Source organism: Lithobates pipiens, unplaced genomic scaffold, assembly GCF_037356315.1.
Source record: "Lithobates pipiens isolate NorthernLeopardFrog02 unplaced genomic scaffold, aLitPip1_a1.2 Scaffold_13, whole genome shotgun sequence".
NCBI classification, from domain to species: Eukaryota; Metazoa; Chordata; class Amphibia; order Anura; family Ranidae; genus Lithobates; species Lithobates pipiens.
In genome coordinates this window covers 74,517,291-74,541,551 of record NW_027507718.1, presented here as the reverse complement: position 1 = coordinate 74,541,551, position 24,261 = coordinate 74,517,291, and the positions used below count along the sequence as shown (strand labels likewise).

At 46.1% G+C, this 24,261-nt stretch overlaps 1 protein-coding gene across 7 annotated transcripts in view; it reads right to left on the bottom strand.

Moving 5' to 3' along the window:
• Positions 1-24,261, bottom strand: part of SLC24A2 (solute carrier family 24 member 2) — a 353,458-nt gene that overhangs the window by 16,491 nt on the left and 312,706 nt on the right. For all 7 annotated transcript variants that reach the window (XM_077475217.1, XM_077475218.1, XM_077475219.1 and 4 more), the window contains one exon: positions 24,013-24,131. In XM_077475217.1, coding sequence (XP_077331343.1) covers positions 24,013-24,131 — 119 coding nt within the window. The remainder of the gene's footprint in view (positions 1-24,012; positions 24,132-24,261) is intronic.

The following is a 24,261-nucleotide window of genomic DNA, read 5'->3' as shown; positions in this document are numbered from 1 at the left end:
GCTGAAAAAGTCAGCTGAAGCCCACACACGAGCGGACTGTCCGCTGAAATGTGTTTCGGCGGACTAAGTTGGACAGACAGTCCGCCCGTGTGTACGCGGCTTTAGAAAAAAATGACCACTTTATTCAGTATAGCTGCATTTTAGACACTAGCTTATTGCCAAACCTGATCTTTTCTGTCTCTTTAAGTCTGGAATAACTCCCACCTTTTGTTAGTAGAAATAAAGAGCATCTCTCAGTTACAAGAAGTCACTTAGATAACTGAAAATGACTAAATTGGAATGTCTCCAACTCAGCTATTAAAAGTAATATGGATACATTCCACAGAATAATATCAGAACTGAAAAAGCCCTATGTGACTATTGTTGGGACAAGAGGCAATTACACCAGAACTATTACAGGCTCAAGTGAAGCATTATATATGGTATATATATTACCAAAAGCATATATATGTACTGTCTCTAAGTTCAACATTTATTTTACTAAAACTATTATTATGTACATTACAATAAAACCAATGTAACATATTGAAATAACTACAAATGATAGGCTTAGGATTTTACTCTTATGTTAATGCAGAACCTTTTGTAGTTACATTTTATACTTATCCCCTTCAATATACAGTGACAGGGTCAGCATTCTTTTATAATTAGAGTTGTTGTTGAATCTGTCCCTTCTCTACATTATTCAAACAAAGACACTAATAAATGAGATGAACTAAAAGGAATACAAAAATAATGCATGGTCAAAGGCCCTACTGCATTTTGTATGGCTATATACCTGTATAATCAGAATATACAGATGAGCTGACTTACTAAAGAAGTTAAGAAATGTCACACAATTAACTCACTTCAATTATCATCATGTGCAAATGAAATAAACAAGAATCTGCATTTCACATGGTTGGATAAAGTTAGTAAATCAGCCTCATGTGTTTTATTTGCTGTATCATCCTGACAACATTGGAAAACTGGGGATCGCTAGTTATTAGTACTCGATAAAGTAAAAATACTCAAGTCTGCTGCAAAGACAAACTGGAGGCAAGAATGGTCTATGGTCAAGTAAATAGGACAGCAAGAGTGAAAAGTGTAGTGCTCCATACTGTGTTGTTACTACTCTCTGTGCCTACTTATCCTAGTGAGAACCATACCCAACATTTTGTGTATGGGTGTCACTGGGAGAAAAAGTAAAGGTACACTACTGTGCAAATGTTTTCTATCAGGTGTGAAAAAATGTTGTAAATAAACTATGCTTTCAGAAATAGAAGTGTTATTGTTTTTTTTATTTTAGCAGTTAACAAAATTGAAAGTAAACGAACAGAAGATAAATCCAAATCAAATCAATATTTGGTATGACCACCCTTTGCCTTATAAAGAGCATCAATTCTTCTAGGTACACTTGTACACAGTTTTTGAAGGAATTCAGAAGGTTGGTTGCTTCCCAGACTCCTTGTTCTTCTTCACTCTGAAGCTAGTTCTTAATTACATTGGCTGTATCTTTGGGGTCATTGTCCTGCTGCAGAATTAATTTGGAGCCAGTCACACCCTGATGGTATGGCATGATGACTTCTTGAATCTGACACTACTTCTCTTGCTTCCCTCTCCCATGGTGGCCTTCTCTGGACTCACTCCGCCAGACCAAGTGGATGGAAGGGAGGTGGAGTGGGAATCCTTCTAGCCCCACACAGCATCGATCAGGTACTTCACCCACCTCCCTCTCTGACACTCTCCCCTTTTGAGGCACATTTTATTAATCTATTTTCTCCTGTTTCTCTAAATATTGCTGCCATCTACCGGCCCCCAGGACCAGTATCAACCTTCCTGGATGAGTTCTCCATCTGGCTACCCTACTTTCTCTCTTCTGAAATTCCCACAATCATTCTCAGTGATGTCAACATTCCTGTTAATGCTAATACTAGTACTACTTGTAAACTTCTCAATCTAACCTCATCTCTTGACCCGAGGCAATGGATACAGGCTCCTACTCCCTCCAATGGCAACACCCTTGACCTTGTCTTTTCCTATCTATACACTCCGTTCAATCTCTACAACAATCCTCTCCCACTCTCTGATCACCACTATTTTTTTCACTCTCTTCAGGTCTTCCACTTCCTCTCCCTCCAACCACGTTACCTGTAGAAACCTTTGCCACCTCAACCCTTCTCTTCTCTACTCTGCTACTGACCACCTCTATGACAAAATCTCAGCTCTGCCCTGGCCCTACTGAGCTACTTTCATCTACAACACCTCATTGTCACCCTCCCTAGAAAAGCTGCCCCCCCCCTACTACATGCAGAATCAGACCCCGACTGCTACAACCCCGCAAACAGACGACACCAGAAGTCTCAGAAAATGTAGCCACGCTCTTGAGCATCTGTGGAGGAAAACTAAGTCCCAGGAAGACGTCAACCAATGTAAATCTGCCCTCCTAAAATACTATTCCTGGCTCCACACTGCCAAACAGACCTATTTTATCACACTCATTAACACATTATCATCCAGTCTCCGTCAACTATTCTTTAATACTCTACTCCAGGGGTCGGGAACCTATGGCTCGCGAGCCAGATGTGGCTCTTTTGATAGCTACATCTGGCTCTCGCCTCTCAATCCACGGATTGCGTGGTATGCGGATCTGCGGATTGAGCCCATAGGAAAGGCTGGAGCTAGGCCGAAGCCGCGGCCATCTTGGTACACCCGGCGCTAGCCTAGGTGAGCGATGTGCTGACATCATCATCACCGCCCACCTTATCTGCTCCTGGATCTGCCTGCTAGCAAGCAGTGTCAAGCATAGAGAGAAGTGCATATTACAGTAGGGGAGAAGTGCATATTACAGTGGGGAGATTTGCACATTACAGTGGGGGAGAAGTGCATATTACAGTGGGGGAGATGTGCATATTACAGTGAGTGAGAAGTGAATATTACAGTGGGGGAGATGTGGGAAGATGTGCATATTACAGTAGGGGAGATGTGCATATTACAGTGGGAGAGATGTGCATATTACAGTGGGAGAGATGTGGATATTACATTGGGGAGATGACGTGGATATTACAGTGGGGGAGATGAAGTGGATATTACAGTGGGGGAGATGAAGTGGATATTACAGTGGGGGAGATGTGCATATTACAGTGGGGGAGATGTGCATATTACAGTGGGAGAGATGTGGGGAGATGTGGATATTACAGTGGGGAAGATGACATGGATATTACAGTGGGGAGATGTGGATATTACAGTGGGGGAGATGATGTGGATATTACAGTGGGGGGAGAGGACATGGATATTACAGTGGGGAAAGATGTGGGGAGATGTGGATATTACAGTGGGGGAGATGGGGAGATGACGTGGATATTACAGTGGGGGGAGATGTGGATATTACAGTGGGGGAGATGACGTGGATATTACAGTGGGGGAAATGACAACATTACAGTTATAATTAATAGAAATTAGACTATTTATTCATTGGCAGCCCTATTAAAAATATAAAACATTCTCATGTAATTTAATCAATTAATTTCCTACTGCTCATAATCATGGTTGCAGGAAGCTGGACCCAATCTCAGCTGTCTTCCGGGACAACGCCAAATTAGGGATGCGTAAAGTGCATGGGTCGTTGTGAGGTCAGGAAGTAAACTTCCCTCCTTTTAAATCAAGAAATCAGAAACCCCTTTTATCGAAGAAGATGGCTAAAAGAAAAAGAGATGAGAAGTATCGTACTTTTCAGCAGGAATGGACAGAGGAATTTTCCTTTGTGGAGAGAGCAGGTTATGCAGTGTGTCTAATATGCAATGATAAAATTGCATCGATGAAACGGTCCAATATAAAGCGGCACTTCGACACACTCCATACTACATTTGCATCAAAATATCCTGTGGGGGACAGCAGGAAGAAAGCATGTCAAGAGCTACTGTGCAGAGTGCAAGCTAGTCAGCAGCAACTCCGTGTTTGGACCCAACAAGGTGACTGGAATTTGGCTAGCTTTGCTGGTGCTTTAGCAATTGTGAGAAACGGAAAGCCATTCACAGATGGGGAGTATGCCAAAACATTCATGCTTGATGTTGCCAATGAACTTTTTGACGACTTTTCGGATAAAGACAAAATAATCAAATGAATAAAAGATATGCCTCTGTCGGCAAGAACTGTTCATGATCGTACCATCATGATGGCAAATCAAATTGAGGCAACACAAGTGAAGGACATACATGCAGCACCATTCTTTTCTCTTGCTTTGGATGAGTCAACAAACGTAAGCCATTTATCCCAGTTCAGCGTGATTGCAAGGTATGCTGTTGGTGATACACTATGTGAGGAAAGTCTTGCTGTTTTGCCTATGAAAGGGACAACAAAAGGGGAGCATTTATTCAAATCTTTCACTGAGCTCTCTAAAGAACAAAATCTACCGATGGATAAACTTATTTCAGTGTGTACTGATGGTGCTCCGTGCATGGTGGGGAAAAACAGAGGATTCATAGCGCTTCTTTGTGAACATGAAAAGAGACCCATCCTAAGTTTTCACTGTATTCTACATCAGGAGGCACTTTGTGCTCAGATGTGTGGCGAGCAGCTTGGTGAAGTGATGCTGCTGGATATTCAGGTGCTCAACTTTATTGTTGCCTGAGCTTTAAATGATCGCCAGTTTAAAACACTGCTGGATGAAGTTGGGAATAATTATCCTGGTCTGCTTTTGCACAGCAATGTGCGTTGGTTGTCAAGAGGGAAGGTGCTCAGCAGTTTTGCGGCTTGTCTGAGCGAAATCAGGACTTTTCTTGAAATTAAAAACGTTGAGCATCCTGAGTTAACTAACATTGAGTGGCTCCTGAAGTTCTGCTATCTCGTGGACATGACTGAACATCTGAACCAGCTCAATGTGAAAATGCAAGGCGTTGGAAATACAGTCTTATCCCTTCAACAAGCAGTGTTTGCATTTGAAAACAAGCTAGAACCCTTGATCGCCACCATTGAAACAGGTCGTTTACTTCACTTTGAAAAACTGGGAGAGTTTAAAGATGCATGCACAGCAAGTGACCCTGCTCAACATCTTGATCTTCAGCAGCTAGCAGGCTTCACATCTAATCTCCTGCAGTCATTCAAAGTGCGCTTTTGAGAATTTCGTGAGCTCACTCATCTTTTTAAGTTCATCACCCATCCACACGAGTGTGCAATTGACAGCGCCGACCTGAGTTACATCCCCGGTGTCTCCATCAGAGATTTTGAGCTACAAGCTGCTGACCTGAAGGCCTCAGACATGTGGGTGAATAAGTTCAAGTCACTGAATGAAGATTTGGAAAGACTTGCACGACACCAAGCAGAGTTGGCAAGCAAACACAAGTGGACAGAAATGACAAAACTTCAACCTGTGGACCAGCTGATTGTGAAAACTTGGAACGCGCTTCCCATCACATACCACACACTGCAGCATGTGAGTATTGCTGTACTGACAATGTTTGGCTCTACGTACCCATGTGAGCAGTCTTTCTCACATCTAAAGAACATTAATGCCGCATACACACGAGCGGACTTTTCAACATCCAAAGTCCGACGGAATGATTCCGTCAGACTATTCGATCGTGTGTGGGCTGCAACGGACTTTTGATTCGCAAAAGTCTGACGGACTTTAGAAAATGGAACATGCTTCAAATTTTTCAGACGGAACTCCGTCGGACCCGGTCCCTCCGAAAAATTCGCTTGTGTGTATGCTATTCCGACGGACTAAAACCGACGCTAGGGCAGCTATTGGCTACTGGCTATGAACTTCCTTATTCGAGTCCAGTCGTACGTCATCACGTTCGAATCCGTCGGAGTTTGGTGTGATTGTGTGTGGCCAAGTCCGCTCAGTCGAAAAGTCCGTCAGAACTCTGTCGGAACTCCGGCAAAACTCCGGCAGAACTCCTTCGGAAGTCTGTCGGACATAAGTCCTCTCGTGTGTACGGGGCTTAAGACCAACCTACGATCACGTTTAATGGATGGAAGTCTCAATGCCTGCATGAACCTTAACCTCACCACATATCAACCTGACTACAAAGCCTTCAGCAAAACCATGCAGCACCAGAAGTCGCATTAATGTTAAGTACTTTATTCATCATTGGTTAGCAACAGCATAACGTTATTAAAAGGAATTCAGTGGTCATGTCATGTTCGACAACTTTGCCATATTTCTTTGTTCTGTGATTTATCTCTTAATAAAGAACACCTGATTGTTTAATTCAGAGACTGAGGCCGCGTACACACGCGGGGACTGTTCGCTCAACTTTGTCCGTCAAACAGTTTCAGCGGACAGTCCGCTCAAAATTAGCATGGACGGACTTGCCCACACACGACGAACGAACAGTCCGCTGAAACCGTGCGCGATGACGTGAACGGCACGTACGACGGGACTAGAAAACGACGCCCTATACACTGCAATGCAAACTTCGGCGTGTAAATCCTTTCTGAGCATGCGCGGAACTTAGTTTGACGAACAAGCCTACACACGAGGGGACTGTTCGCTGAAACAAAGTTTCAGCGGACAGTTTTTCGGAATTTCCGAAAAACTTTGTTCAGCAGACTGTCCGCTGAAACTGTCCGCTGAAAGTCCACACACAAGCGGACTGTCCGCCGAAACACTGTTCAGCGGACAAAGTTGAGCGAACAGTCCCCGCGTGTGTACGCGGCCTTATTGTACTTTAAAAGTGTTGGTCTTACATAAAATGCACACATTTACTTGTATTTAGTTTTAAACATATTGTATGGCTCTCACGGAATTACATTTTAAAATATGTGGTGTTCATGGCTCTCTCAGTCAAAAAGGTTCCCTACCCCTGCTCTACTCTTTCCTCAACTGCCTCCACTCTCTAACTCACTCACTGCCCAGGAGATCGCCAATCAGTTTAAAAAGAAGATTGATAAAATTTGTGAGGAGATATCCAATGTGCAGAAACCTCCCCCACCCAACACTCCATGTCTACAGGTACAATCATTGCTTCCCTCATTCAACCCTGCTAGTATTAATGAGGTTGCTAAACTTTTTTCTAACACCCACCTAACGACCTGCCCTCTGGATTCTGCTCCCTCGCAAATGCTACACCCACCCTCTGACTCTATTTTACACTCTCTAGCCCACATTTTCAACCTCTACCTCTCTTCTGACATCTTCTCCAACTCTCTAAAACATGGGCTAGTCACCCCTATCCTTAAAAAACCCTCACTGGACCTGACCAATCTTGACAACCTATGCCCCATCTCCTTACTCTCTTACTCCTCAAAACTGCTTGAAAGACTGGCCTACAACCGACTGAGAGACCATCTGACTATGACCAAACTTCTTGATCCCCTTCAGTCCGATTTTCGCCCTCAACACTCCATAGAAACTGCTCTCCTTAAACTCAATGACCTACTAATGTCTAAAACCAATAGACACTATTCTGTACTACTTCTCCTGTACCTCTCTGCCACCTTTGATACAGTGGACCACTCCCTACTCCTCAAAAAACTCCACTGCTTTGGTCTGTGTGACTGTACTCTTCGCATGTTCACATTCTACCTATCCCACTGCTCCTTCAGTGTCACTTACAACTCTACTTCCTCCTCTCCTCTTCCTTTCTCCATCGGGGTCCAAACCCAAGCGCATGATATTTCCTCCCTCATGTGCCACTTACCCTGATTTCTGTGTCAAAATCGACAGCTCAACTATCATCCTGTCCCCCCATGCCAAGGTCCTAGGTGTAATCCTGAACTCTGAACTATCCTTTCGGCCCCACATCCAATTGCTGTCCAAAGTTTGCCGCCTCAACCTATGCAACATCTCCAAGATACGCCTCTTCCTAATCAATGTCAACACAAAGCCTCTAATCCACTCCCTGTCATCTCTCGCCTCAACTACTACAACTCCCTCCTCTTTGACTTACCTAAATAGGCTATCCCCCCTTCAGTCCATCATAAACGCTGTGGCCAATTTATCCACCTTAAAAACCGCTCAGTGTCTGCTACCCCTCTCGGCCAATCCCTCCACTGGCTGCTACTCATCTAACAACTTAAATTCAAGATCCTAAAAGTAACTTATAAAGCCATCCACAACCTGGCCCCCGGTACATCACTAACCTGGTCTCAAAATACCAACCAAATCACTCTCTTCGCTCTGCCCAAAACCTCCTGCTCTCTAATTCCCTTGTCACCTCATCCCATGCTCGCCTCCAGGACTTCTCCCGATCCTCTTGTATCCTCTGGAATGTTCTACCCCAATCTGTCCGACTATCTCCTATTTTGTTTACGTTCGGACGATCCATGAAAACTCATCTCTTCAGAGAAGTCTATCTGGCCCCCACCTAACAACTGTACAGTTATTTTCTCCATCAGCACACCCACCACAGTTATTACCTCTTGTATTTCTTGACACTCCCTCTTAGATTGTAAGCTTCAATGAACAGGGCCCTCTGATTTCTACTGTATTAAAGTGTATTGTATTTGTACTGTTTACCCTCAAGTTGTAAACTGTTGGCGCTATGTAAATCCTGTATAATAATAATACTAATAATAATAATCTGCCTATATTTCTCAGCTTTGAGGACACCATTGATCCTGACTAAATCTCCAACTTCCTTTGCTTCACTGTTGCCTGCAGACACTCATTATTTTACCACTCTCCAGCCCTTTGGTGAACAAACTGCCTCCTGCTACTGCCAAATATTTTTAATTTTGACTCATCAGTCCAGAACACCTGCTGCCATATTTTTGCATCTCAGTTCCTATGTTTTTGAGCTTAGTTGAGTTGCTTGACCTTGTTTTCTTGTCAGAGTTATGGCTTTTTGGCCACAATTCTTCCATGAAGGCCACTTCTGGCCAACCTTCTTCAGACAGTAGAGGGGTGTACCTGGGTCCCATTGGTTTCTGCCATTTCTGTGCTCGATGGGGATGAGCTTCGTGTTCGAGTTGAACATACGTTCCACTCGAACATCGGCTGTTTGCCCATTCTGCGAATACCGAACGTTATGGGCCGTTCGTGCCAAATTCGTGTGGCGCTCGCGGCCCACAATGCACTGCGCCATCGCAGTGCATTGCTGGGTCATGATTCGCCAAGCGTGCACTGTGACCCCGCATGCTTGGCCAATCACAGCGCCGGCAGCGAGGAGAGCCATGATTGGCCACAGGCAGGATGCCTGTGGCCAATCATAGCTCAGGCTGTGTAATACACGCCCCACACTATATAAAGCCGCCAGCGCGGCGGCCTTGTGTAGTGTGTTGGCGTCTGTAGGAGTTAGTGGGTGTTCTGTGTACCTTCAACACAGTATACACAGTTCATTATCGGCCAATTTTGCATTCTTGCTCTTCTGTAGCGGCTATTGCCCTGACCACAGTATACACCGCTATATCCACCTATATAGCTAGCTATCTTGCTCTTTTTAAATAGAGCTTGCAGTCAGTTGTAGGAGATTGTGCGTGCTGTCTGCGTGCCTTGACCGCAGTATACACCACTATATCCACCTATATAGCTAGCTATCTTGCTCTTTTTAACCACTTAAGACCCGCAATACGTCTATTGACGTCATTGGGTTTCGCTGGTTATATCTAAATGATGCCTGAGTCCACAGACATCATTCAGATATTGCCGTTTTCAGCCGGCGATTCCCTACACCATAAGAATGATCATAGCAGCTGTTCCGCCACTTGATAGTTCTTACGGGTGGCGGGAGGGGACGCCCCCCCCCTCCCGCCGCCCTCCGGTGCTTCTACCGACTCACCGTTTCCATCAGTGAGTCGGTCACAGGATCCGCCGGCCCCAGCATGTGATCATAGAGATTTCCGGTGGACTAGATTGTCCCCGGAGTCTCTATGATCGTTCAGAGGCCGGGCGCGATGTTATGACGTCACGCCCGGCCTCGGTATTCAAATTAACGGCGCCAATCTGGCTAGGAAGCCAGGATCATTTTTTTTTTTTTTTTATTCTTCCCAGCCTAGAGGTGAGATATGGGGTCTTATTGACCCCATATTTCACTGTAAATAGGTCCGATCGTGCCATATTCCTATTACAAGGGATGTTTACATTCCTTGTAATAGGAATAAAAGTCATCAATTTTTTATTTATTTTTTTAAGTGTAAAACTAAAAAAATAAAAATAAAATTAACAATAAAAAAATAAAAATTTTTTTTAAGCGCCCCTGTCCCCGTGAGCTCGCACACAGAAGTGAACGCATACGTAAGTCCCGCCCACATATGAAAACGGTGTTCAAACCACACATGTGAGGTATCGCCGCGAACGTTAGAGCGAGAGCAATAATTCTAGCCCTAGACCTCCTCTGTAACCCAAAACATGTAACCAGTAAAATTTTTTAAAGCATCCCCTATGGGGATTTTTAAATACCAAAGTTTGGCGCCATTCCACGAGCGCGTGCAATTTTGAAGCGTGACATGTTGGGTATCTATTTACTCGGCGTATCCTCCTCTTTCACATTATGCAAAAAAATTGGGTTAACTTTACTGTTTTTTTTTTTTAAGCATGAAACTGTTTTTTTTCTTAAAAAAAACGCGTTCGAAAAATTGCTGCGAGATAAAAAGTTGCAATGACCGCCATTGTATTCTCTAGGGTCTTTGCTAAAAAAACATATATAATGTTTGGGGGTTCTATGTAATTTTCTAGCAAAAAAATTAGGAATTTTACATGTAGGAGAGAAATGTCAGAATTGGCCTGAGTCTGAAGTGGTTAAATAGAGCTTGCAGTCAGTTGTAGGAGATTGTGCGTGCTGTCTGCGTGCCCTGAACCCAGTATACACCGCTATATCCACCTATATAGCTAGCTATCTTGCTCTTTTTAAATAGAGCTTGCAGTCAGTTGTAGGAGATTGTGCGTGCTGTCTGCGTGCCCTGAACCCAGTAAACACCGCTATATCCACCTATATAGCTAGCTATCTTGCTCTTTTTAAATAGAGCTTGCAGTCAGTGGTAGGAGCTTGTGTGTGCTGGCTGCGTGCTCTGATCTCTGAGGACTTCCAGAGTGGTGGAGAAAGAGAGGGAGCTGATGACTTCAGTCAGCCCAGGCCAGGTGCCTGTTTCTCAGCCTAATGAAGGACGTGGAGCCCCTAAGCTCCTGGAGCTCGTCAAGGAGGAGAGGTTGTTTTTGGAGAACCAGCTGGATCTTGCAGATTGGTCTCTGAGACAGCCAGGAGAGGATGTGGAGAAATCTGCAGACAGAAGAAAGAAAGCTAAAAGCTTAATTGTAAAGGCTTCCCGCAGCTACTGCGAGAAAATGAAGGTCCTGGCGGAGCTAAGGAACCGGAGAGACAGATCAGGCGTTGTAAAGAGACAGGAGTATAAGACGGTGATAGACGGATTGAAGAAGCAGTGCAACATATTGGGTGAGCTGTTATCCAACCTGATTGACAGTGCTTCTGGTGAGAAAGACTTTCTATCTAACGTGGACAAAGCGATGAGAATTGCGTGTGACGAGGGGACCCAGGCAGGGAGACGCCGTAGACTGTATCCAGCCCCGAACACAACGCAGGAGGAGGAAATGGCGGGTCCCTCTGTGGAAGCCAGCCATGAAGAAAAGGAAAGTGTGGTGGAAAGAAAGGTGGCCAGTGACAAACCAGAGGGAAAGACTGTGGTGGAAAGAAAGCCAGCGGTGTGTAAAGAAACAGTTTTGGAGAGAGAGAGTGCTGTGAAGGCTGAAAATGTGAAGAGCATTCCTGGTGAAAAGACTGCTAGCCCTGCTAACTCCACTAATCCTGCAGAGGGGTCAGGTAAGCCTAAGGGTTGCCAGCCTATGAATGAGGCTGTGTCCCCAGAGGGCAGGTTAGACCCCGGTGAAGTGGGAAGGAGGCAGCAAAAGGACATTAAAGACAGGAGTGTTGTTAAGAAGATACCAGTGGTGCAGCTTGCTAGGATAGTAAGCAAAGGAAAAATGGACTTACCTGTACAGTCCCCAGTGATCCCAGCCGGTGGTTGCAAGCAGGGCACGCCGTCAGTTGCGTTGTCGGCTGCCACTGCTGCAAGCCGGTCTCAGGGTAAGGGGACTAGGGTATATGAGAGTCAAGCCAGCTTGGCTGCCGCTGTGGGCAGCGGTGCAGTGTCGGCCGGCGGCATGGCATCTGACAGTTCGGGAATGGCGGCCGTGAATAAGAGAACGCCGTCTTCCCGCGGGAGGAGGGGTGGTGCTACTGACCGCGAGGCCAATAGTAGCGCGGGAAGGGGTGATGACGCACTTCCGGTGCGCGAGCTGGTTCATGGCGAGAATAGCCCGCGGCCTGAAGTGACGGTGGCGGGTCCAGAAGTTGACCCCGAGGGTCGTTTTCAAAGGACTTCCGGTCTGCTTTCTGGTCAAGAGAGTGTAAACAGTAACAGTAACAGTAATGTTGAAATGTCTAATTGTATAGTGCCAGAACAAGCTACGGCCTGGGGTGACTGCCCAATGGGCGAGCTTGATGGTGAGAACCCTGCAATGACGTTCATTCGCGGCTTGGAGGGTTCTCAATCAGGGCCGAGCCAGGTGTCAGTGGATTCCTGCGGGGCCCATATGGAGGTGGAGTGGCAGGAAGCCTGGGAGGCTTTGCTTTATAGCTCTGAGGATGAGACCTATCCTAAAGTTCAGGCTGGGGTAAACGATGTGGGGAGTGTGACTTCCCATGCCGTGAGTGGGGGGGCTGCTTCTCATGTTGTACCCCCAGTGTCTGTGGCAGAGGCTCCTCCTCCGGGACCCGTACTAAGGGGGACACCGGAGGTAAAGTTGCTGACGGCACTTGGTGAAAGGCGTTCCTACGCCAATGTGGCTGGGTCCAGTGTGCCTCTGGACCACCTGTACCACCAGTTTGGGGCCAGTAACTTTCGGGTACCCCCGGCTGGTCAGACCCCTGGGGCCAGTACTTGGTCTAGGGGGACAGGTGGTCCGGAGCGCAAGCGTAGGAATGTGGTCCAGCTGAGATGGGAGGGTGAAGGTCAGTGCCCCACGAGGGGCCAAGTGGTTGACATGGTCCTGGCGTTGGGGTTCAGGGTGGCTGAGCTATTTGCTGTGATCCACCCAGCTGGCACCCCTGACTTTGATGTCAGTTTCACCAACGCTGTGACTATGGAGCGTTTTATAACCGCTTTTGGGTTGGTTAAAGGGGCTGATCCCTGGAAAGGGTTCCGCCTGATTCCTTTGAGTAGGCAGGAGGAGATTAAAAACCTGACGGTGTTAGTAAGGAACGAGAGCCTGCCCCCGGAGGACATAGCAACTTGGCTGGGGAGACACGGCCAGTTGCAGTGTCCTCTAAATAAATGCTTAGACGAGCGTGGGGTATGGACTGGAGCATGGAACACCAGGATTCGTTTGAGAAGATCTGGCAACACGGTTGCACATGTCCCAGGAAGTGCTTTCCTGGGACGAGATAGAATCCTGGTGTTCTACCCAGGCCAGCCCCGTAGGTGTTTCAGGTGTGGGTGTCCAACCCACATGAGTGCAGATTGCACAGTTGTGCGCTGCACTAAGTGCAATAAGTTTGGACACTCAGGTGACACGTGTGGGTTGATCTGCTGCAACCTTTGCGGTCAAATGGGGCATCCCTTTAGCAGATGCCCCAGAGCCTACAGGGGTGAAGCTGCAGCAGGTGGTGGGCCAGGAGGGGATAGTGCACCTCCTCCTGCTGGGCAGAGTTCTGGAGGGGAAAGGCAGGGAAGCGCTCCTACGGCGGAGCCACAGGGTGCACCTCGAACCCAAAAGGCAAGTAGGGTCCCTCAAAGAGAAAAGGGGGTACGGCATGCAGATGTTGCCCAGGCCCCTGTCACTGAAGTTCAGGTGCCCGGTCCAGATATTGGTCAGGTGGAGGTAGTTGGGCCTCCCTTTTTGGATAAGGGGGGGGCACAGGGTTCTGTTTCCCAGGTTACTGCTCCCACTCCCCTTCCTCGGAGATGTAGGCCGGGCAGACGTCTGGTCACTGTCTCCTCATCCGATTCTTCGGCTGGGGATGACAGGTCTGGGGAGGAGGAGATGGAAGTCTCGGTTAAGGGGGCTCAGAAACGCCCAAAAGAAGTATCGGATGAGGAAGGTGAAGTGGCTTGGGTCACGATTAGGAAAAAGCAGGGGAAGAAGAAGAAAAAAAGGGCCCCGTTACCTGAGGTGGATCCTGGGCCACCAGAAGGGCCTAGCAGTAGGGGTGATGCTCTACTTATAAATTTTTCTTCTGGGGAGGAGGAGGGGGAAGATGACATGTAAGTTGTTTTTTCCCTTTTGTTTGTATAGTTTATTATCTGTTAAATTGCAAAGTGTATGTTAACTGATATTTGATTTGTAATGAAAAATTTGTATGTTCGGTAGCAGATAACCATTAAAAAAATATCCACCTATATAGCTAGCTATCTTGCTCTTGATAAATAGAGCTTGCAGTCAGTTGTAGGAGATTGTGCGTGCTGTCTGCATGCCCTGAACCCAGTATACACCGCTATATCCACCTATATAGCTAGCTATCTTGCTCTTTTTAAATAGAGCTTGCAGTCAGTTGTAGGAGATTGTGCGTGCTGTCTGCGTGCCCTGAACCCAGTATACACCGCTATATCCACCTTTATAGCTAGCTATCTTGCTCTTTTTAAATAGAGCTTGCAGTCAGTTGTAGGAGATTGTGCGTGCTGTCTGCGTGCCCTGAACCCAGTATACACCGCTATATCCACCTATATATCTAGCTAACTTGCTTTTTTTAAATAGAGCTTGCAGTCAGTTGTAGGAGATTGTGCGTGCTGTCTGCGTGCCCTGAGCACAGTATACACTGCTATATCCACCTATATAGCTAGCCATCTTGCTCTTTTTAAATAGAGCTTGCAGTCACTTGTAGGAGATTGTGCGTGCTGTCTGCATGCCCTGACAGCAGTATACACTGCTATATCCACCTATATAGCTAGCTATCTTGCTCTTTTTAAATAGAGCTTGCAGTCAGTTGTAGGAGATTATGCGTGCTGTCTGCGTGCCCTGAACCCAGTATACACCGCTATATCCACCTATATAGTTAGCTATCTTGCTCTTTTTAAATAGAGCTTGTAGTCAGTTGTAGGAGATTGTGCGTGCTGTCTGCGTGCCCTGACCACAGTATACACCGCTATATCCACCTATATAGCTAGCTATCTTGCTCTTTTTAAATAGAGCTTGCAGTCAGTTATAGGAGATTGTGCGTGCTGTCTGCGTGCCCTGAACCTAGTATACACCGCTATATCCACCTATATAGCTAGCTATCTTTCTCTTTTTAAATAGAGCTTGCAGTCAGTTGTAGGAGATTGTGCGTGCTGTCTGCGTGCCCTGACCACAGTATACACCGTTATATCCACCTACATAGCTCTTCTCTAATTGAGCCATCTGCCATCTGCAGGAGTTAGTGGGTGTTGTGTGTGGGGCCATTACCATGTCTGGAAGGCCAGCAAGGAGAGGCTGACAGGCGCGAGCCAATAAAAGAGGGCAAGCAGGCTCTGTGTCTAGAGACAACAGTGCTGGTCATGGACGCGGTGCATCGTCATCATCAGCACGTGGCCATGGGACACGCTTGTCCTTCTTTTCGGCAGCTGGACATGTTGAGCCGCAACATGCCGAAGACTTGGTAGAGCGGATGACCAAGCCTGCTTCATCCTCCTCATCCTCTCTCACCCAGGCTCAGGGTACTAGCAAAGCAGCTGCCAACGCATCGTCTTCTCTCCTCTCAATGTCATCATCAGTGACTCCTTCCCTAAGCCCCCCCCACGTCCTCCTGAGGAGTCTTCTGAACTCTTTGAGCACAGTGTTGGGTACATGCTCCAGGAGGATGCCCAGTGTTTTGTAGGCTCTGATGATGATACTCAGCTAGAGGAAGGCAGTAGCGTGAGCGCAGAGAGAGGGGATGCTCAAGAAGGACAGCAATCTGGCAGTCATGTTCCACAAGTTGCAGCATACTGCCAGGTTTGCTTCAGCGATGAAGAGGGAGGGGATGATGAGGGCACTGACTCCACGTGGGTGCCTGGTAGGAGAGAGGAGGAGGAGGCACATCTCCAATGAGGCAGGATGCCCTCCGGGGGCCAGCTTGGGGGCAGCACACCGACTGAATCACACCGCAGAGTTCCACCTGTGCAGGGTGCTACCTGTGCAGGGCGCTGCCTCTGCGCATTATTCTAAAAGTTCTTTGGTGTGGGCCTTTTTTGAGATGAGTGTATCAGATCGCACCGCTGCTATTTGCAACATATGTCTCAAGCGTATCTCGTGTGGCCAAAACATCAGCCGCTTGGGCACCACATGCTTGACCAGATATATGTTGACCTGCCATGTAGCTCGTTGGCAACCGTACCTCAAAGACCCACACCAAAGAACAAAGCGGACCTCTCCTTGCTCCTCATCAGCTGGGATCTCCAACCCCACTAGACCTTCAGTCCTCTCTGAAACCTGCTCTGAGAGGAATGAAGGTATAGAATTAGGTGTGTCACAGCCAAGTGCTTCCGGGCACTCTGCTAGCAGTACACCCACGTCCGATTATAGCAGGCAAATGTCCCTGCCCCAGCTGCTGGACCATCGAAAGAAGTTCACTCCCAGCCATCCACATGCCCAGCGGTTGAATGCTAGCTTGGCTAAATTGCTAGCACTTCAACTGCTACCTTTTCAGTTGGTAGACTCGGCCCCCTTCCGTGAATTTGTACAATGTGTGGTTCCTCAATGCAGGTCCCCGAACGCCACTTTTTCTCACGGAAGGCAATTCCGGCTCTCTACTGGCAGGTGGAAGGCAATGTTCTTGCCTCGCTGGACAGGTCGGTCAGCGGTAAGGTGCATATTACCGCTGACTCATGGTCCAGCAGGCACGGACAGGGACGTTACCTGTCTTTCATGACCCATTGGGTCACTCTTCTGGCAGCTGGGAAGGATGCAGGACAAGGTGCAGTAGTGTTGGAGGTTGTTCCGCCACCACGCCTCCAAAATGCTACTATTGGTTGTGACACACCTCTCTCCTCCACCCCCTCCTCTTCTTCTTCCTCCATGGCCTCTTCCAGTGCTCTGTCCTCAGAACCAGCAGTGCTCCGTAGGCGTTCCAGGGGCTACACAAGTACGCAGGCAAAACAATGCCATGCCATGCCTGCGCTGGTTTGTTTGGGGGACAGGAGCCACACTGGGGCAGATGTTTTGTCAGCTCTGCAGGGGCAGGCCGAGAGGTGGTTGACGCCACGGCAGCTTAAGCCAGGAATAGTGGTTTGCGACAATGGCACCAACCTCCTCTCCGCCCTCCGACAGGGACAACTGACCCATGTGCCCTGTGTGGCTCACGTCCTTAACCTGGTGGTGCAGCGGTTCTTGGGCAGGTACCCAGGCTTACAGGATGTCCTGAAGCAGGCCAGGAAAGTCTGTGTGCATTTCCGCCGATCATTTAATGCCTGTGTTTGGCTGGCTGAGCTCCAAAAGGAGTTGAACCTGCCCAAGAACCGCCTTATATGTGACATGCCCACCAGGTGGAACTCAACGTTGGCCATGCTGCAGTGGCTGCACACGCAGCAGAGGGCCATCAATGAGTACCCGTGCGACTACGGAACCAGGACGGGGTCAGGGGAGCTCGGTTTTTTCTCACCACGCCAGTGGGGCATGATCAGGGATGCATGCACTGTCCCGTCACCGTTTGAGGAGGCCACAAGGATGGTGAGCAGTGACAGTGCATGCATCAGTGACACTGTACCTCTTGTCCACCTCTTGGAGAATACACTGCGTGGAATAATGGGCAGGGCACTTGAGGCAAAACAGAGCAGGAAGAGGAGGACTTCCTTGCCTCTCAAGGCCCCCTTTATCCAGACAGTGTTCCTGCTGTGCCACCCATCACACAGGAAGAGGATGAGGAGGAGGAGGAGGAGGATGATTGTGTCAGCATGGAGGTGGAGGCTGGCACTCAGCATCAGCAGCAGCAGCAGTCTTGTAGGGATGATTTACAGTCCCAAGAAACCCGTGGATCTGTACGTGGCTGGGAGGAGGTAGCTGCGGATCATGTTGTCCTTAGTGACCCAGAGGACTCCGGATCGAATGCCTCAGCTAACCTACGCTGCGTGGCCTCCCTGATCCTGCAAAGCCTGCGGAAGGATCCTCGTATTCTTCGGATCAAGGAGAGGGACCATTACTGGCTGGCCACTCTCCTTGATCCACGGTACAAGGGTAAGGTTGCCGACCTTATCTTGCCGTCGCAGAGGGAGCAGAGGATGAGACATCTCCGGGAGGCCTTGCAGAAAGGTCTCTGCAACGCGTTCCCAGAGACTGGGAGGTTATAAACTCCTGGTCCTGGACAACATGTTGCTGAGGCATCGGTCAGAAGGAGCGGTGGAGAAGGTGGCCATCTGACCGATGCGTTCAGACAATTTTTTAGTCCACAGCCCCAAGGTATGATCGGTTCCAGCAACCATCGCCAGGGTCTGATTTACATGGTGCAGGAATACCTAGGGGCAAGGTCAGACTTGGACACCTTTCCCACCGAAAATCCTCTGGCTTACTGGGTCTTGAGAATGGATCACTGGCCAGAGTTTGCACAGTATGCAATTGAGCTACTGGCCTGTCCTGCATCCAGCGTTCTTTCGGAACGCACCTTCAGTGCTGCTGGTGGCTTTGTTACCGATCACAGGGTGCACCTGTCCACCGACTCAGTTGATCGACTGACCTTCATCAAGATGAATCAGTCTTGGATCACCCACAGCTACCAAGCACCTGAAGCTGATGTAACCGAATAATTTTTTTTGAAATATCACATCCATTCAAGACTGCCTATGCTGAGTGACTGTCCTGTTATGTTGATTGTCTATCCTCTTACTCCTCCGCTGATATGTTGGAAGAACATTTTTGGTTCTGGGTGATACCACCAGCCCAATTTTTCTGCCCCTGTTTAACAGGGGCGTTTAATTACAATTTTTGATGCAATGCTTTGCAGCAGGGCTCATTCCTGCACTACAACTAGAGTATATGGGAGAGGTTGCAGTGTTGTGGCACCAGCACCAGTGCCAGCAGCCCAATTTTTCTGCCCCTGTTTAACAGGGGCATTTAATTAAAATTTGTGATGCAATGCTTTGCAGCAGGGCTCCTTCCTGCACTACAACTAGAGTATATGGGAGATGTTGCAGTGTCGTGGCACCAGCACCAATGCCAGCAGCCCAATTTTTCAGCCCCTGTTTAACAGGGGCATGTAATTACAATTCTTGATATATTTCCCAGGAGGGCCCGTTCCTGTGCCCACCCAAAGTAACTGTGAGGACTTATAGTGTTGTGGCACCAGCACCACAACCACCAAAGGTCAATTTTTCTACCACTCTTCAACAATGGCATGTAATTACAATTCTTGATATAATCGTTCACAGCAGGGCGCTCCAGCGCCCACCAAGAGTCACTTTGAGGGTTTACAATGTTGTGGCAAAACCAACACCTTGTTCCACCATTTCTGCAGAGCATATAGGGCAGGCCCCTACTTTCAAACATCCAACTTAAAAACGTCTCCTACTTGCAAACGGAAGGAGACAACAGCAAGTGAGATGAAAAAAGACGGACGGCAAAACTAATTATACAGGGGTGATAACCCTTCCCTATGTTTTCCAAAAAGCTTAAAAAATAGATATTTTGACTGGAGCTACACTTTAAAAATGTACCAGTTGAAAATTACAAACAGATTCTACTTAACACAACAAACCTACACAGTCCCTGTCTTGTTTGCACTGCCTGTATACTGCTGTTCTGAGTATATAGGGCCTGGGGGCCACACGTATTTCCTTTTTTTAATATGGGTACGGGGTTCCCCTTAATATCCGTACAAGACCCAAAGGGGCTGGTAATGGGCAGGGGGGGGGGCTACCCATGCCATTTTTCTCAATGATTTTCATCCATATTGCTGGAACCAGATATAACATTAAAACCGCAAGCAGTTTTAAATGACGTTATTTCCGTTAAATGTCATTTTGTGCAGGGACTGTTCTAAACACGGGAAACACGTGGCACTTCACAGGCATACTATAGACACCCCCCAGGCACGATATTTAAAGGAATATTTCACTTTTTTTTCACTTTAATCGTCATTAAAATCAGTGCTCCCGAAAAAACGTCAGTTTTTAAAACTTTTTTTTGCATTGACCCATGTCCCCTGGGGCAAGAGCCAGGTCCCCAAACCCTTTTTAGGACAGTATCTTGCATATTAGCCATTAAAATTAGCACTTTTAATTTCGAACGTTCGAGTCCCATTGACTTCAATGGGGTTCTAAAGTTCGTACGAATTTGCAGTCCGTTCGAAAGTTCTGGTGCAAACCGAACCGGGTGGTGTTCGGCTCATCCCTACTGCTGGATATCTTTCAATGTCGAAGGGAAGTAAGCATGATATGTCTTTCATCTACTGCAATAAGTTTCCTTGGCCAACCACTGCATCTACAGTTCTCATCGTTGCCCGTTTCTTTGTGCTTCTGCAAAGGAGCTTGAACAGCACATATTTAAACCCCAGCCTGCATTGATATCTTTGCTTGGGAGAGACTTTGTTGATGCAGAATAACTATCTTGTGTCTTGTCATCGTGTATGACCTGTGACATGAAACTGTCTTCTGCAATCTCACCTAATGGCCCATTCACACAATCCAAATATCGTACGATAGATCGTACGCCCTTTTTCGCTTAATAGTCGCAAGTAGAAATTGAATAGATAAATAAAGTCACGAAAATTCTCGTACGACATAAAAAAGTGATGTGTTGCAATGTATTTGTATTGTATTTTCGGATGACTATACTGACTAAACGAAAATCGTACAATCTGGTATCGTACAAGGAAAATTTTGGTGCTTGTCCGGTTGAATAATATTGGACTGTTGTGATCGGCTCTCGAAAGTAGTGTACACACGAACCGAAAGTTGTACGATTCTTCCTCGGACAACAGTTTTTGTACGATATTCAGATCGTGTGTATGGATCGTAAGTAGTTCCTCATTCATCCAGTTTAAAGCCTCCTACACAGCTGTTTCTGTTTCAGTTAATGACTGTGTTTTAAACTACATATGAAATTGGTGATCATTAGCACCTGCTTGGTTAATCATAATAACTGGTTAATTATATACCTGACTCTAGTCCTACAAAATCCCTGACTTTGTGCATTTGTACAAAGTGTGCAAGTGTAAGAATTAATGTTGATTTAAAGCCAAAGGGTAGTCAAATATTGATTTGATTTAGATGGTTCTTTTCTTGCCTCACTTTGCATTTTGGAAATTGATAAAAATCTGCAATTAAAATAAATATTGTTAGCATTCTTATTTTACAGCATATTTTTATACCTGCCTAAAACATTTGCACAGTACTGTAAATCTTTACAATGGGGTCACAGACAGAAAAAAATACAGAAATACAACAGTGTTATTGGATACTCTGTTACCTTTTATCATAAAAGTTTTTATTCAAGAAAGATTAGCTTATACTGTATGGTAAGAGTAAAGTAACCACAATATTAAAGAGGAAGTAAACCCTGATGGGTTTACTTCCTCTTTGATTTCCTGCAAAGGTAAAGCATAATGGACTACTATGCATCGCATAGTAGTCCATTATGTGTCACTTACTTGACAGAGGAGCCAGCGAAGTCACCGCTGTCTCCTTGTGTACGGAGCCTCCATCTTCTTGGTGGGTCTTGCTGCTCCGGCGCTGTCATTCGATGGAGTCGCGATGACGTCACCCCCGCGCATGCGCACGGGAACCGCCACTCACGCCACATCGCCATTAACAGCGGCGCACTCAGTGAGACGTATACACCGTAGACAGCGGTGCCTGTCTTTTGGCAAATATCTCCTAAACCGTGTAGGTTTAGGAGATATTTATTGGACCTACAGGTAAGCCTTAATCTAGGCTTACCTGTATGTCAAAGTGGTTTGTAAGGGTTTACAACCACTTTAAATGAGATGTTACAAGCATATCATCCATTAATGCAGTCACTTTCCAAGTGTTATCAAAATTGCAAAACACAAATAGAAACCTTTTCCCCAAAAAGGCACACTTGGTACTAGCATATCAGCATTTACCAAAGGGCATCCTGGAGGAATTAAAAAGAACATGAGGAAAACATGTAAGCATTAGACATCTTGGCAAATCTAGTTAGGCATATCACCCTTTAAGAACCTGTCTGGGTTGATATTAACCCCCCTGGCCGTGTTCCCGAGTCTGGCTCAGGGGGGAAGTTTTATACCAAAAGCGGTAACCCCGAGCCAGACTCGGGACCGCATCGCTGGATCCAGGAGGACGTTTACTTACCTTCTCCCTTGGATCCAGCGATGTCCCCCCGCTGTACGAGCGGCTCGTCCTCCCCTTGATTCATCACAGAGCCGATCTCCGTTCCATGTGAGCGTTGCGCCAAATTCAAAAAGTGAAACACACAGTATACATACCGTATAATGTAATCTTACAGATTACATTGCTGTATGTAATTATTTCACATCCCCTTTGTCCCTAGTGGTCTGCCCAGTGTCCTGCATACAGTTTTATCTTATAAAAACTGTTCTTTATGCCTGGAAACTGCAGATTGCCCATAGCAACCAAAACTGTCCCTTTACATCAAAAATGGTTTTAGACCAGCTAGAAAACACCGACAATAAATTAGAATCACTCGCAGAATTGAGCGATATCGATTTGTGCGGCGATCCATCATCAAATACTGAAAAGTAATGACAGTGACAATTCTGCAACTGAGCTAATTTCAGTGTTTTGATTTGATTACATTATTGAATAATTTTTATTATTGTTATATTATTATTTGGTATAATTATTTTTAGTTATTTATTATATTATAATTTATGATTTCATTTTTCAAACTTTATCATACCCGGGATGTCTGCTAGACTCTGGTTTGGACAGATTTAAATGAGTTATTCCTAAGAATTACAGGACTACAATATAAAACACCAAATTTTCATGCAAAATAATTGTGCCGCTTTTAGCACCTAAGATCCAAAATAATCGTACCGCCAGGGAGGTTAAAGAATGAAAGAAGAAGACAGAAAAGAGAAGAAAAAAAATAAAAATAAAAAAGGGGAGGGGTGAAGCATTGTACTGCGAGGGCTGAAAGAGATTTAATGGGTGGATGGGGGGTGGCGATAGGAAAGTGACAGAGTCAGAATTTAGACCAGGGAGAAAAACACCAGACTCTAAGCAGGATAGCATAAAAAATTCTCCCTCAACTGGTTTACTACCGGGGTTTACCAACTATTACTGTAAGTACTTATAACCACTACTCTGAAGTAAATTGGTGTATTCAACCGAAGATCTGTAGTGGATCCAACAGGCCCAGATCTTGTTTTAATGTGATACTCTGTCATATTTTTATTGTTGCCTGTGCCCCCATTGAGTTGATTTCTTCTCCATTCTTGTCTCAGTTTCAGAGAGTCATAGCGACAGGAAGTAATGAGTAAACTCCTCAATGAGGACACAGTCAGGTTGATTTACTAAAGGCAAATAGACTGTGCACTTTGCAAGTGCAGATGTAGTCTGCAAGGGCATTTTGTGCAAAGTTTAGTAAATATGGTGAAGCTTCACTTTGCAAAGAATACCCAATCACATGCAAGGAAAATAAAAAGATGCAGATGATTCGATCAGTGTTTCTCAATTCCAGTCCTCTAAGCGCCCCAACAGGTCATGTTTTCAGGATTTCCCTCAGATGAAATGGCTGTGGTAATTACTAAGGAAGTGAAACTGATTAAATCACCTGTGCAAAATAGTGGAGAGCCTGAAAACATGACCTGATGGGGCACCTTGAAGACTGGAGTTGAGAAACATTGGATTAGATGATGGAAGTCAGCAGCGTTTCCCCTCATTTACTAAGTTCTGGCGCAAATGCCCTTGCAGAATGCAAAGGACTTACAAATTGCACAGTCTATTTGCCTTTGGTAAATCAACCACAAAGAGTTGACGGTGATGGTGAATCACTCAATTAGGATCACAGTGAAAACTTGACAGCAGTTATAACCATTCCCCATTTTATCCAACACAAAAAAGGGTTTGGGCTTGATTTGTGCTTTAAACCATTTTTGTATCGCAAAAAAAACTGCTCTCTTATTTACCAATGTACTGTGCACAGTATTGCGGATGCAGTAAACAAAAATAATAATGTATCACCTGCGTTTCTGCAGCTTCAATGTTGTGAGTGACATTTCCATTTTGAACTGGGTCGGTAGATTCCTTAGGTGGTGTCACTTCCACTTCAACATTAGCACTGTTTGGAAGCTCAACTTTGTCTGTAATGAGAATAATTGAACAGCAATAAACACTGTAAGAGCAGGAAAGAGAGAAAGTGGCACTTCATTTTTAATAGGGCAGAGTACCTGCCTTAGATCACAGACAAACATGCTTGCTTTCGTATAGTTG